Source organism: Mus pahari, chromosome 16, assembly GCF_900095145.1.
Source record: "Mus pahari chromosome 16, PAHARI_EIJ_v1.1, whole genome shotgun sequence".
In the NCBI taxonomy this organism is placed as follows: Eukaryota; Metazoa; Chordata; class Mammalia; order Rodentia; family Muridae; genus Mus; species Mus pahari.
Genome location: NC_034605.1, coordinates 51,362,465 through 51,378,030, shown reverse-complemented (window position 1 = coordinate 51,378,030; position 15,566 = coordinate 51,362,465). Strand labels below are relative to the sequence as shown.

Genomic DNA, 15,566 nt, shown 5'->3' with positions numbered 1-15,566 from the left:
CTGAGCCTTGGCTGGGGTTCTGTGGTATATACCTGAGCCTTGGCTGGGGTTCTGTGGTATATACCTGAGCCTTGGCTGGGGTTCTGTGGTATATATGTTCCCATTATGGCTGAGATGTCTGCAGTTTCTTGTCCTCTACACCTTGGCCAGTTCTGGGTCTCTGTGTTTATCATCATCTATGCGAATAGAAGTGTCACAAATGAGGATGGAGAGAGAGGCATTAAACCAACAAATCATTACAGATTGGCTTGATACTATATCCATTTAGCCGCATAGTGGTAGTAGGTTCTTCTCCAGGAGCCACTGCAGGTCTAGATCGGTTCTGACCTATCTGCGTATCTTGCTAGGCTAGTCATTATTACAGTTTGCAGGGCTCAGAGCCAGGTCTGATTGGCGACTACCTTTTTACTCCTGTAGCATGCACAGCACAGTTTAGCAGTTGTGACGAAGCTTCCAGTCAGTGCCAGCATGATTCCCTCATGTCCTTTGGCTCAAATGTGTGGTGTCTTCAGCAAATAGGGTCTTAAGTTTTGGAGAGTAACCAAGAGCATGGGCAATAGCTTGTAATGTTTGGGGCGGGTCTTCTGGGCCTCAGTGGCCAACAACTCCAAAAGAGGTAAACCCATTCCTAGCAATGAGCTTTTAATTTATTAGTCTCTGGTGTCTAGTGGGGGGTGTTATTGTTAGAGGGTGACTACGTTTTAACCCCCCTTTCTTTCTGTGTATGTCCAGACTTCTATGGTAGTAGGTTTCCACATAGCCTTTTCAGAAAGGTCTTTAGTGTTATTTATCCCTCTCTCAGAATTACAATTTTTAACTTTACCGTGTGAAAACATTGCAGTCATTCCCAGAAGTATAAAAGCTTTGAATTTCCATGGATCCACAACCTAGATTTATCACTCGCAAGTGAGTGAACTGCCTTGCACCCAGTCCTCACCTCGAAGTGTGGGTTTCTTTGGAGTCAGCTCCTATCTGCGGGCCTGTGCCAGAGCCTGTTTGTGAGTGAATCCAGCTGCTGCTGCACCTCCAGGACAAGGACAAGTTCTGGTTTGTGTCTTCACTGGGTCAGTTTGAACTGGGCTATTGCAGGACTACAATGCCCTGACATAAAAGTCACCATCTTCAGCAGGTCAGTTCAGACTACTTGGGACAGGGTTCATTTGACTCTGTTTATGGGGAGATGTTTCTAAGTTTGCTCTCCGTCGCCGCTCCCCACCCCCAGGACTCCATGGTCTTGATGACTGCTGCTTTGTAAGCTGTGCTCTCGGGCGGCAGCATCAGGGTTTGTTCTTCAGGACTCTATTAACTCTGTGTCCTTTGTCCTTTCATATGAATTTGTGATTTTTTTAAAAAAGAGCTATAAAGTAATTCCTTGAAATTTTGATGGGAAGGTGTCTGTATCTGGAGCCCAGGAGAAGTGGCACCTTCACAGTGCTGCCGCTGCCGCCACCACCACCTCCTCCTCCTCTTCCTCCTCCTTATGTGGTATATGTCTTTGCTTATTGAGACCTTTAATTTCTTTGAGTACACTGTCACTGTTTTCAGACACACCAGAAGAGGGCATCGAATCCCATTACAGATGGTTGTGAGCCACCATGTGGTTTGCTGGGAATTGAACTCGGGACCTCTGGAAGAGCAGTCAGTGCTCTTAGCTGCTGAGTCATCTCTCCAGACTAGACCTTTCATTTCTTTCATTAAGGTTTTGTAGTTTTCCTTATAGCCATCTCATAATTAAGTAAATTATACTTAGTATTTCTTTGCTTGGATGTTATTGTGTGTACTGGTTTGATCACAAATTCTAGTGGGTCATTGATGACGTATAGAAAGTAATATTTTATGATTAACTTTGTATCTTCTAGTTAAAATAACTTGCTTTAGGAGTTTTTGTTGATTTTGTGGGATTTCTCTCCAAAGTCATGCCATCTATAGACCGAGTCCGAGTTCTTTCTTTCACTGACTACTTATGTATGTCTCTATAAGGTTTACATGTTACATTTGATTGACACGTCTTTTAAGTACCTTTTTATTCCATGAGAGCTTTCATCCCTGTTTATTTTAATACTTTTATCTGTCGAGGGCATCATATTTAATAATATTTATAAGTATCAATTCATCATTCAGTACTTTTGTGTGGCTTTTTAATAATGACTGTCTTTTTCCCCCATACCCCCAAAGGTCATGATTACATCTAATGATCGTTACAATTTTCTAACATTGTCTCATGCCCCGTTCATATTTAACTCTCCTTAGTGGTCTTCTCTCATTCATGTGTGTAAGCCAGGATCCAGGCCAGGTCATGTTATAGCATGTGAGCAGTGATTTTCTCCTGTCTGTAATTAAGAGAAGATCTCCCTCTACTTCTTCCTTAAACAAACTGTTTAGGAGGTTGGCTTTCTATAGAATGGGGCAAGCGCTGCTGCTGACCTAAATTCCAAGTGACATTTCAACTCTTGGGAGCCTCATCTTGGCTTTGTGAGTGGGTGTAGCCAGGGTCACGTGAGAAGAGACCAGGCCTCTTCTCAGCTCCAGCTCTCCCCCAGATCTTCACTTTGGAATTCTGCTCTCTGTCCTTTAGCCTCCAGGCAGCTATGGGTGGGATGCTTCTGATTGCAGTGCGCCAGGGAGCTTTCTCTTTTAAGTGTGAGTGCTTGCTTGCTGAAGGACACTCTGAGTTTTATCCAGCTGTTGGAGAATGGAGGCTCTGTTACTCAGCCAGAGACGGCGACTGGCTCAGACCTTCTGGTTCCCTTTACTGGTTACATGGGCTGTAGAGATGCTTGTTCTCTGTCAACCTACCTACCTCACCTCTACCATGTCCCTACTTTCTGCTCAGTCAGGAGACTGGGGCATGACAGGTCTTCTTCCTAAGTGTTCTTGCTTTTCTTCTTGTTCCTTAGATTGGACTCTGAAAGCAGTCTCCTGTCCAGGGAGAATATTCTGGAACGTGGGAAATGGCCCCAGGGCTCCTGACAACCAGAGACAAGGTGAGTCCTGACATTTCCCATACCCCTTTGCCCCCTTTTCTGTTTACAGTTTTCCTTGAGGGTGTAAGGCAGTGCCTGCCTCCATCTGGGAGGTCTAACCCATCTTACCTGGAGCTTTTTATAAGATTTCTTTGCTTTATTCACGACAAAACCATTTTCCAGATAGTTGACTATGATTATCACACAGCTAACGTGAAATCACAGGTTATCCAGGCTTACGTATCCCGTGATTCCCAAGGCCTAATGAGAGGTGTATATGAAGGCCATCCCTCCCCATGTGTGTGCGTATGCACACTAGGGCATGGAGGCCAGAAGCCCTCTTTAGGAGTCATCTGTGTTGTTCATTTGAAGGCCACCCCTCCCCACGTGTGTGCGTATGCACACTAGGGCATGGAGGCCAGAAGCCCTCTTTAGGAGTCATCTGTGTTGTTCATTTGAAGGCCACCCCTCCCCACGTGTGTGCGTATGCACACTAGGGCATGGAGGCCAGAAGCCCTCTTCAGGAGTCATCTGTGTTGTTCGTTTGACGTTGTACATCGTGGTGCGCACTAGGCTCCGCACCACGATGTACAACGTCCACAAGCAGGTGAATTTAATACACCTAGTGTACCCAAAGCAAGAACTTGGCTCACAGGGCATCATAGAGCACCAGTTTACTTGCCCTCATGATCACATGGCTCACTAGGAGCTGCACCTTATCGCTACTGGCTAGCTTGGTTCAAATGGAATACTGGGTATTTGTGCTCAGGAAGAAGTCAAAATCTATAATCAGAGACTAGCCTGTACTGAGTAAATGTATATAAATGTATATAACTTTGTACTGCTGTAGAATGAAGAGCATATGTTGAACCATTTTAAATAGAGGAGGCTCCCCCCCCCCCCGAGACAGGGTTTCTCTGTGTAGCCCTGGCTTTCCTGGAACTCACTTTGTAGACCAGGCTGGCTTCGAACTCAGAAATCTGCCTGCCTCTGCCTCCATGTTTAAAAGATTGGAAGGTGGTGCTTAAAAGTCTGGACTGGGCTGCATGATAGGGCGGCTGATGAAGTTCTTGTCCTGTGAGTTTGAGGACCTGAGCTTGATTCCCGAGAACCCATATTTTTTTTTTAAAGAAAGGGTCAGGGGACGCTAGAGGACCACTCAGCAGGTAAGAGCGTTCTGGGTGTGATGGCTCACGCCTTTAATCCTAGCACTCAGGAGGCAGAGGCTAGTGAATCTCTGAGTTCAAGGCCAGTCTGGTCGACAGATGAAGTTCCAGGACAGCTGGAGCTACACAGAGAAACCCTGTCTACCTTGAAACAAACAAGCAAGCTCTGTGGAGAACTGGAGTTTAGTTTCTGTCACTCACATTGGTTAGCTCACTACCACCTGTAGCTCCAGCTCTCGGGAACCTGGAACCCACTTCCTGGCCTCCCTGGGGCAGCCACGTTCATATTCACATACATACATGCATACATACATACATACATACTAGACATACACATACACATACATATACATACACGAAGTCAGGGGATGGCAAGATGGCCCAGTGGGTAAAGGCACCTGCTGCCAGTGACCTGAGTTTGATCCCTGTGGACTCACATGGTAGAAGGGGAGAACCAAGTCCTGCACATTGTCCTCTGACCTCTACACAGTGCTGTGCTATACATACATGTAACCCCCCCCCCCACACACACACACAAGTAAATGTTAAAACATGTCAAAACAACTCAAGTGGTGGTGCATGCTTGTAACCCCAGTGCTGAGAAGGCAGATCTCTGGGGCTCACTGCCCAGGTAGCCCAGCATGTTTAATGAGTCTTAGGCCAATGACAGATCTTGTCTCAAAAAACAAGGTGGACACCACTTGAGAAATGACAGCTGAGCTTCTTCTCTGGCTGCCTATGCGTGATCATAGGTGCGTCTCACCACATCTGGCTCCTAGAGAAGTGTTCTTCGTCATCAGTGGTTATTAAAATTGTATTTTTAGTTATTATATTGTGTACCAGATCTGAATTGCATAGAAAAATCTGACACACACACACACACACACACACACACTATATATATATATATATATATATATATATATATATATATGAAGGAATTTGATTGAAAGTTGAATTATAACATTAAAGGGCTGGTAGGTACAGGATAATAGCTAATTAGAAACCATTTGACAGCCCTTTGTTGAATCTTAAGGTTGTTTTTCAAAGTTTGCTGCAAACCATAATATATTGTAAAAAAAAAAAAAAAATCACCACACTTCAGGCTCCATTACTGCAAAGATCCCCATTTGATGACAAGACCCATCATTGGAATTTTAAATGTTAAAAATGGGAGCTGGAGAGATGGCTCAGTGGTTAAGAGCACTCGTTGCTCTTGCAGAGGACCTAGCATGGTGATTCATGATTATCAGTAACTTCTGTTCCTGGGGATCCAACCTCCTCTTCTGAATGCACCAGGCATGCATGCTGTGCAGAGATACACATATGGGCAAAACGCTCACATACATGAAAAAACATTACTATAAGTTCACCCATAAGAAATATGTAATTCAGTGGATTTTAGTATACTATGAACTAGTGTATATTGTACAGCCTTCACCACCATAATGTTTTTGTTACTTCCAAAAGAAGTCTTGTATTTGCAGGACTTATTTTATTCCATACTCTCTTCCAGCTTCTGTTAACCACTGTGGTGGTTTGAATAAGAATGGCTCTCATGGGCTCGTAGACTTGAATGCTTGGTCATTAGGTAGTGGTGTTACCTGACAGGGATAGGGGTTGTGAGTTTGTTGGCATAGGTATGGCTTTGTTGGAGGAAGTGTGTCACTGTGGGTGGACTTTGAGGTTTCAAATGTTCAAGCCAGGTCCAGTTTCTCTCTCTCTTCCTGCTGTCTGCTGATCTGGATGGAGGTGTGGCTATCTCTCTAGCACCATGTCTGTCTGTGTGTCACCATGTCTGTCTGTGCCACCATGTCTGTCTGTGTGTCACATGCTTCCCATCATGACTATAAGGGACTGAACTGCTGAACTTGTAAGCCAGCCACAATTAAATGTTCTTCTTAGTAAGAGTTGCCATGGTCGTGGTGTCTCTTTACCACCATAGAACAATAACTAAGACAACTCATGTAATTTGTATTGTATGGATTTAATTGTGGACATTTTATATGAATAGAACAGTTAAAAAAGAGTATGTAATAAAAATGTCATACAAGAGAAATGCAGGTCTTCCATCAAGAAAGCAGTGAGTTAACCGAGGCAGTCAGAACCAGCGTCCGAAGAATGATGGCGTCTAGTCGGAACTGGAAGACACTGGTGAAGGAAACAGCCGGGGCTCAGTGGCCAGAGACCGTGGTGATATTTTCAGCTGCCGACCTACTCTTAAGTTGTCCGTCTGCTAAGTGACTTGGAGGAAACGCAGCATAAAGAGCTAAGGGAACTGCAGACCTGGAACCAAAAGAGTTCAGGTCAACAGTGTTTCAACAAATAGAGACTTCAGTAAAGAGAAATTATAAAAAGAAACAATCCACAAATTATAGTGTTATAAAGCACACTGACTGGAGTGAAAATTTCAGCAAAGGCGTTCAACAGCCTATTGGGTAGACTGACTGAAGACTGGAGATAGCTCAACTGTGTGTCCATTCTAAAGAGCAAACAAAGAATTCGAGAGAAAGTAAATAAAACCAGAGCTTGAGGGAGCTCTGGGCACCAGTTCACTGATGTTCACAGTGGGAATGAAGGAAAAGATACAGGGAGGAGGTGAAGAAGCAACTTTTATAAAGTCTGTGAACAAAGCCCTGTATCTGTAAGAAGCCCACACACACCAAGTAAGAGAAACATTAACCAAACAAAACGCCACACCAGGATTTTAATAACCAAAGACAGACCTTTTGGAAGCAGTTAAATGAGAGGCGACTCATTTCCCACAAGAGATCAATCAGTGGGACTAAGCTGATTTCTTATCTGAAAGCCGGTATGAGTCCGTGAGATAGCAAATTGGTAAGAAAGAGTGAAATGATCTCTTTCCTTGGAACGTGGGCCAATATCTTAAACCTGTTGAGAACTTTTCCTTAGTCTGTATGTTTGCCCCAAGAGTCATATGTTAAACCAAGAGAGGAGCTGGGGGAAGAGATTAAGACATAGGGGCAGAACTTGCTTGAAAGACTGACCTCATAAAGGGCCTAAAGGGAACTAATTTGGCCCCTTATGTCTCCTTTGTCCCCTCTTCCCTATGAAGTTGGTGTGTGTCCCCTGTGGAGTTCACAAGACCCCGTCTTGGGAACAGACGAGGCCCTGCATTAATACTTCCAGTTGACTTCTAGCACCGTGAGAAAGAAAAATTTCAGGCATTTGGTTAGGCCATCATGATTCAAATAACATTTCCAGAGGAAAAAAGATAGAGTTAGCAAGTTCATCAGAGTAATAAAATCTGCAGCATACATAACCAACATGCACTCCGGCTCTATCTATCTCACCACTGATCTGTCTGGGAATAATTAAAGAAGAAACAATTCTTTCAAAATAGCACCCCAAAATTCCTAGAAATAAAGTTAAACCAAGGAAGCCAAAGATTTGTTCACGAAAGCATTTCTGGGGGTTGGGGGGGAAAGACTTCAAGAAGTAGGCTTTTGCTTACAGTCTTAGCACCCTGAATGATTGGGGGAAGCTAAGCAGGGTCAGGCCTGGGTGGGAGAAAGGCTTCCCATGCTTGTGATTGGATGACAGTACCACCTAAGTGGTCTGAAGGTTCAACTCGATTCGTATCAAAGTGCCAGTTACTTGAGTGTAGAATTCTACCACACGTTAAAGGCTTAGCATCAACACTGTACCTTCCTCCCAAAACTAGAAGAGGAGGGAACACCTTTAAAATTTCCTTTATGGAGCAATATCATCTTGACACCCAGACCGGACAAGTGTGGTTTAGAAGAAGGTTAGACCATCATGCCCTGAAACCCATCCCTGACACGGCTTGTCAAGCTGCAAGAATAAACCCGTGCCATCTTACCATAAAGTTTATCATTTACTATTTTAAATGGACAATTCAGCGTCATCAGGTACACTCACAGCTGGGTGACCGTCACCGCCATCCTTCCAGTAAAAGAAGCACAGCCTTTCTCCCCTTGTGATGGGCATAATTCACTTGATGTAATTGTTTCAAGGCCTACTCTAGAAAACACAGGTTAGGATTTCCTCCTCAATGTCAGTGTGTGCTACCGTTCATGTCATCATTTGTCATCATTTGTTAGCCACCTGGGCTGTTCCCACCTTCAAGCAGCTGTGAAGGATGCAGCTGTGGACATTGTCCTACAGTGTTCTGGGTTTGTGCTTTCAATGTTAGGGAATTACTGTTGTATTACTATCAAACTCTCCTCTAGAAATGTCTTGTTTTATGTTCCTGCCAGGAGTGTGCAAAGTTTCAATTTCTCTGTATACTTTTTATCTATCTATCTATTTATTATTTTAGAGATAGAACTTCTCTGTGTATCCTCGGATGTCCTGGAACTTGCTCTGTAGTCCAGGCTGGCCTCAAACTCACAGAGATCCACTTGCCTCTGCCTTCTGAGGGCTAGGACTAAAGGTGTGAGCCACTGCCTGGCTCTCTGTTTTTTTCGATGACCTGTTGCCTTGATATTTTGATAGTAGCGATCCTAACGCTTGCATGTTAATGGTGAAGAACTGAATTCGTTTTTTTCTTAAGACTGAGGTTAAGCATAGGACGTCTGTTTTCTCCATTCACTCCGTGTAATGCGAAAGTTCTAGCTAGAGCAAAAAAGTAAGGAAAGAGTAAAAGACTAAGAAATAAAACTCTCATTATTTCTATGTGACGTGATTGTCCCTGTAGAAAAAAATCTCAAGAAACTCAGCAGAAAAACTTCTTAGGGCTCATGAATAAGTTTAGCTAGGTTTTAATCAAATAGTGATATCACATGCCCTGTATATTATAGCAGTGAATATGCATCCAAACTCCAGGCCATCAAAATCACACATATAACACACATAGAAATTCTGAAGTGTAGTATAATAAAAATCCTTGTGCTGGAATTTTGCAAAAGAAATCATCTCTCTCTCTCTGTCTCTCTGTTTCTGTCTCTGTCTCTTTGTGTGTCTCTGTCTCTGTCTCTGTCTCTGTCTCTCTCTCTCTCTCTCTCTCTCACACACACACACACACACACTGTAAAGACAGGAAGGTTTGACATAATAAAGAGGTCAGTTCTCCCCAGTGCAAATACATGGTGTGCTAGCTAGGTTTGTGTCCACTTGACACAATCTGGAGTCACCGGGGAAAAGGAAAGCTCAACAGAAAATGCCTTCAGGATTGAGCCAGACTGTGGAACAGTTTCTTGGTTGGTAATGGTTGGGGAAAGCCCGACCCATTGTGGGTGGTGCCATCCCTCTGCTGGTGGTTCTAGATTCTATAAGAAAGCAGGCTGAGCAAGCCAGAGGGAGCATCCTTCCATGGCCTCTGCATCAGTTCCTGCCTCCAGGGTCCTGCCCTGTTTGAGTTTCCATCCTGACTTCCTTCAGTGATGGGTTATGATGTAGAAGTGTAAGCCAAATAAGCCTTTTCCTTCCCGACTTGCTTTGTGGACATGGAGTTTAATCGCAGCAATAGAAACCCTAAGACCTATGGTAAACAAATTCTGGTAAAGTCATACCAGTTTCTCTTGTTTGTAGATGTATACAGGGTTTCTCTAGAACTTGTATAGGAAGGCACAGGGTATCTTAAAAACAGGTCAAGTAACTTAAGAGACATCTATCGACTGTGTATGGTGGTATGTATGGAATCCCAGCTACCCAGGACGCTATGGTAGGAGAGTTGGGAGTTGAATTAATATGGATAATATAGCAAGAACCACTAGAGGTAAAGTAAGTGAAATGAAGAGTAAAGTGAAAGGATTTAGTCTTCCTCATTTCAAGCCCTGCTATATAGTCACACTAGTTAAAACTGTGGCTTTTGAAGGTCTTGTATATGCCCAGAGCAAACCAGGAAACCCAGCATTTTTGGGTTCCGTGGATGGAACTGGCGTCCATATAAGGGAGTTGTTTTTAACATACAACAGTAAGGTTCAGGGTAGGAAGCAGGACCGGTCCACCTCCTGCTCTTGCCGCAGTCACGGCATTCTTACTGCCTTGGTTCCGGATAGCGACAGGCTGGTTACTGGCTTTAGCCAGGCTGCTGCTTTCACGAGCAGGATTTTTTTTTTTTTTTTTGTTGTTACAGGCATTAATGGCCTTCCATGATGTGGCTGTGGCCTTCAGCCAGATGGAGTGGGAGCTGCTGAGTCCTGCCCAGAGGATCCTGTACAGGGAAGTGATGCTGGAGAACTATAGCCATCTGGTCTCCCTGGGTAAGGCTGCCCTGTTTTACGTCTTGGAGGTTATCTGTGGGCAGGTTAAAAGTCTGTGTGGCAGCCAACACACTGTTCTTCAGCGTGTCCATGTTTTGCAGTGGCGTGTGTGCGCCTGCATACGTGTGTGCTTGTGCATGCAGTGACTGACATGTATTTCTAGGGGCGAGTACCCTGCTTTTGACCCAGGATCCTCTGCCCTTGTTCATTCCTTCTTAGTATTCTGATATTATTTCCCCACCTCTCCACTTCCCGTCTGGGTGTTTGACATCTCCTACATTGGCCGGGAGTTCTGTTGGACGCCTCTTTAGCCGCTAGCCTAAGGTCACTTTGGGTTTGTTTCTTGTGACTAGGAATTGCATTTTCCAAACCAAAACTCATCACGCAGCTGGAACAAGGGGCGGAACCCTGGAGAGATGGCAGCGGATGCTTTCTGGACCTTTGTCCAGGTAAGAGGGAGACTCTGGGAAGGTGAGGATACGAGGCATGGAGGGGGGACTCCCTGAGATAAGGGGCCCACTCTGACATGCTAAGGGGTGGGGGGAGCTCTTCTGTAGGCTTCCCAGGGCTCCAGGTAAGGCTGGGTAGCGCTGCCTCTCTCCCTCCCTTTCACAGTTGCTAGGAGAAGGTCCAGCCTCGCAGAGGGCACCTGATTGGCTCCTGCAGCTTATTTAGGATTTCCTCCCATGTCCTTTCTGGTCTTGTGTTTGATCTTAAAAACGGTGCGGCCCTTCTGGACCGACTAGGCTGCTCCACTTTCATTTTCTGTACTTGACCCAGAAGCTGCTGCACATCCCAGCCAGCCTGTAAATCCCCACAGCTTTGTTTTCTGACGGTTTTCTTCACGTGAAGAAGTATGGCCACCTGACAGCCCGCAGGGGCTAGGAGCTCATTGTCCACCAGGGAGCAGCCTTGTTCATTCTCAGGCTGTCCAGCTTCCCCACTGCCTTCTGTGTTTACAGTCCTTGGCTACCTTTGCCCTTTTATCTGACCCCATGGCTCCTTCAGCCTACCGTGTTATTTTGTACGTTTGTAAACTTCCCCACGCATAGTATACAACCCCAATCCCTGGCAATTAAGTAGTGTTACTCTACATTTGTGTGACATCATGGAAGGACTGCAATAGCTGGCCCACATACAGGTGTGGCTTTGAATGGCTAAGCTATGCCAAACTGAAGCAGGTAAGAACACGTGCCCCGGTGGCAGTGTGAGAATTCTTCTGACACATCCTTACCAACATGGGGTACTGTCTGACCCCATTTCCCCATCTCTTTGGAATCTCATGGGGTCTTAGGTGGCTAAAGTGTATACCTTCTCATGTGATCTGTCCCCTTCTGAGAGTGATGGATTGCTTTAGACATTTGCCCACATTGTGGTTAATTTTTCTGTTGATCACAGTTGTAGATTTTCCTCCAAGCACTTAGCGATTTAATTCAACCCACACTAATTTTTATGATTATCAGAATGTATAGATACATTTCTGCCTGGCTTATCTTTTTCTTTTTAATGAATTTGTCTTCACTGTGTAGCCCTGGCTGGCCTGGGACTCCCTATGTCGATCAGGTTAACTTTCCACTCCCAGAGCTTTGCCTGCCTCTGCCTCTCGAGTGCTGAGATTAAATGTGTACGGCACCACACTCTTATTTTTATTTTATTTATTTTCCTTCTAAGTAAACCATATGGGGGATTTTATGCTTAATATCAAACTTAAACTTTGTAAAAAAGAATATTACATGAAATATATTAACATATAATAATACAAAATGCTATTAAAGTATGAGGTATTAAGAAATAAGGGATGGTTTTAAGGTAGAATAAGCTGTATTAAAAGTGAAAATCAATAAGTTTTGCTATAACTGAAATAGTGAGCATATCAATCCCCCACAAACGTCCCACGTACCTTACCGCAGCTTCTACTTTCCAACTTCCTGTCCTCTTTTCTTTTTTTAAAAAAGTAGACTATTTTATGAATTTTCAAAAATTCATAAAATAAAATTAATTTTATTCTTTGAGAATTTCATGTATACATAGTGTATTTTGATCATATTCACCCTCACTTCTTTCCTCCACTACACAGTTCCCAACTTCATGTCTTCTTTTTCTTTCTTTTAAAAAATAGCCCAGTGAATCTCATTTGTTTTGCCCATGTATTCATGGGTATGAGGCCATTCACTAGAATGTGGTAGACCTACCAGGGCCTCACCTTAAAGGAAACTGATTTACCCTTCCCAAAAATCCATCAACTGACAATAATATCTCCTCCTTTCTAATCCATTTTTCCTGATTGTAGATGTGTCTGAAATTTCTAGCATATATGCAAATTGATTCACACAGGATGTAACTGTTTTCTCTATTTAGCATAATTACTTAGACTTTTATCCATGGGCTATACATCAATAATTCATTTTTGTTGGTGAGTAGAATTACATCATATTGATAAATTATGATGTACTTAACTACTGACTTGTATCTGAGTGTTGAGCATAAATAGGGTGTGTATTTCTTTCTTCCTCTTTCTTTCTTTTTTCTTTTTTCTTTTTTTTTTTAAAGAATTTAGTTAATATACATGAGTACACTGTAGCTGTCTTCAGACACACCAGAAGAGGGCATCAGATCCCATTACAGATGATTGTGAGCCACCATGTGGTTGCTGGGAATTGCTCTTAACCACCGAGCTGTCTCTCCAGCCCTGGGTGTATATTTCTTATAGGACCCAGAGTCTCTTAGCATGAAAGCCAATCCAGCATAGAATAAAAACTACCACCCTTCATACCAAGAGCCAGGAAATGATAACTTGAAGGTGACCGTGACATATGGCTGAGGTGGTGGTGGTGGGGATCAGAGGTTAGAATTACCTTTCAGGGCCTGGTGGATGTGGGACTGTGAATTTAGCACTTGGCTGAGGTAGGAGAACAGCAAGAATGGCAGCCTGGTTATAGAGTGAGTTCAAGGTCAACCTGAACAACCTTCAAAATAAAAGGGGGCATAGTTCATGGATAGAGCATTTGCCTAGCATGAACAAGGCCTTAGGTTCAGTCCAGGATTTTCAACCTATTACATATACTCTTGAAACAAATAAAAGAGAATATGAAAATATCAGCAAAGAAATATTTTATATAAAAATATATCTGCAGTTGTGTTATTGAAATATACAATAGGAAATATGAGCTCTTTGGATGGGCTTAGCTATAGAGCTGGAATGATAGGATGGAATCAGTGAGTTTGTTTTATGTTTTAAGACAGAGTTCCACTCTGTAGCCCTATCTGGCCTTGTTCTCAGAGGGATCCACTTGCTTTGCCTCCCGAGTGGTGGGATTAAATATGTGCATCACTACAGTGAACTTGATTCCAGAACAATAAAATATCATAAATCTGAACAAAGAAAAAAAATAGCCTGAAAAAAGAATGGTTTCAGAGACTTGTGGGAAAAGAAACAGCACTTATGTCATCAGAACTGAAAAGGATACTGAAAAATATGGTAAATTGTGGTTGAAAACTTATTAAAAGATAAACATACAGATACAAGAAGTCATAGAAACATTAAATAAACATATGCATAAACATGAAGACACATGATAACTACAATTCTGGAAACTAAAAAGAGGGGAAAGACCTGGAAAGCAGCCAGTGGGGGTAAAGGCCTTGCCTATAGAGGATTTTTCATGTGAACTAACTAGGCCAATGAAGACATGGCAGGGATTTTCCTCAAGCACGGAAAGGACTGTAAATTTTATACCTAGCAAAACTATCCCCGAGAAATAAAAGTGATTCATTGATACTAATAGAAATGAAGAATTTGTGACACGTATGTTAAACTATAGGTAAGGAAATTATTCAAAGAGAAAGAAATGGTAAAAGAGGTAATCTTGCTCTTATCCCCAGTATCAAGAACCAGCCAACCCCCCAAATCACAACAACCAACCAAACCCCCAAATCACCACCACCATCACCACCACCATCACCACCACCACAAACCATTAAAAAAAAAGAAATTTTAGAACAAGAACATTAGAGAGAAGAAAAAATGATTTTAAGAGTACAAATATGGCTCTACAGTAGAATGTCCTTTACATCTAGGATTTTTGCAGTTATACTGATGACTAAGTCAAGTTTTTAACCTTAACTACAATTTCTTTAAAAAGTATGATGAATAAGAATATAGAAGATAATGAGACCTTAACAAAGGTGACATTTTCTGTACTTCAGGTGGTAAAATATCAATAGGTATACTGGGATAGCTCCCGTCTGTGGGCTTTTCCTTGTGCCTTGCGTGTTAGGTTTAGAATATTTCTATTCTACCATTAGCAGAAGGAAGAGAAGGGAGTAATGTGCACCCCCTCCCCAACCAAGAAGACAAAAGCCATTAAATCCTAAGGCTCACAAATAATCCTCCTGGACTTGCTCTGTTCTCAGGCTCACAGGCCCAATGGCTAGGTCCCCCACCAATGTGTAGCAGAGATTCCATTTCCAGAAGTCTGTCAAGCCCCATCCCATGCCATCAGCCAGAAGGAGACTACCTCCCCAGAACCACTGTGGTCCCCTTCCCTTTGAAGCCAGTGTAGGGGTCCCCTTGCTCCCATGGTTTGTGGGCTCTGCCTCTGTGGTGGAAGTGACATTGATTTGATTTGGGTCATTCTCCACTTTTTTGAAGCATGGTGCATGTTTACATCAAAACAGCTCTACTAAAATAAAAGTGAACTACTGAACTAAATGAGTAAGTGAATAGACAATTCTTAAGAGATACATGTGAGCAGTAAACGAGTGAGGAAGTGTTCAACTTCTGCAGCCACCAGGAAGCTGCCAATTAAAGCTGCTCTGAGATTCCATCTCACCCCATCAAGTGGTTATCATCAGGAAAACAAAACCCCTGCAAATTCTAGTGAGGATGCAGGGAAAAGGAGCCCCTCCACCCTGCCAGAGAGAATATAACACATGCAGCCTCTATGGGAATCAGCATGACAGGTCCTCACGAAACTAAAAATAGAACTGCTAAATGACTCAGTGACTCAGCTGTGTCCCTCCTAGGCATATACTGAAGGGATTTGCAGGCAGCTGGGTGCAACTGGAGATCATTGAGTTAAGCAAAATAAGGCAGAGTTGGAAAGACAGACAGTGCATGTTTTCTTCTCATATTTGGAACCTAGATATTTCCCCCCCCTCTCTCCTCTCTCTCTCCTCCCCTCCTCTCCTCTCTCTTCTCTCCTTTCTCCTCTCCTTCCCCTCTCCTCCCCCCTCTCCTCCCCCCTCTC

The 15,566-nt window shown here is 43.3% G+C and overlaps 1 protein-coding gene across 3 annotated transcripts in view; it reads left to right on the top strand.

Annotated features, from left to right (window-relative positions):
* The window catches only part of Znf169 (zinc finger protein 169), a 24,803-nt gene that overhangs the window by 3,712 nt on the left and 5,525 nt on the right, over positions 1-15,566 (top strand). For all 3 annotated transcript variants that reach the window (XM_029547289.1, XM_021215662.2, XM_029547288.1), the window contains exons 2-4: positions 2,898-2,984; positions 10,191-10,317; positions 10,671-10,766. In XM_029547289.1, the coding sequence (XP_029403149.1) occupies positions 2,952-2,984; positions 10,191-10,317; positions 10,671-10,766 (256 nt within the window). In that variant the 5' untranslated portion in view covers positions 2,898-2,951. The remainder of the gene's footprint in view (positions 1-2,897; positions 2,985-10,190; positions 10,318-10,670; positions 10,767-15,566) is intronic.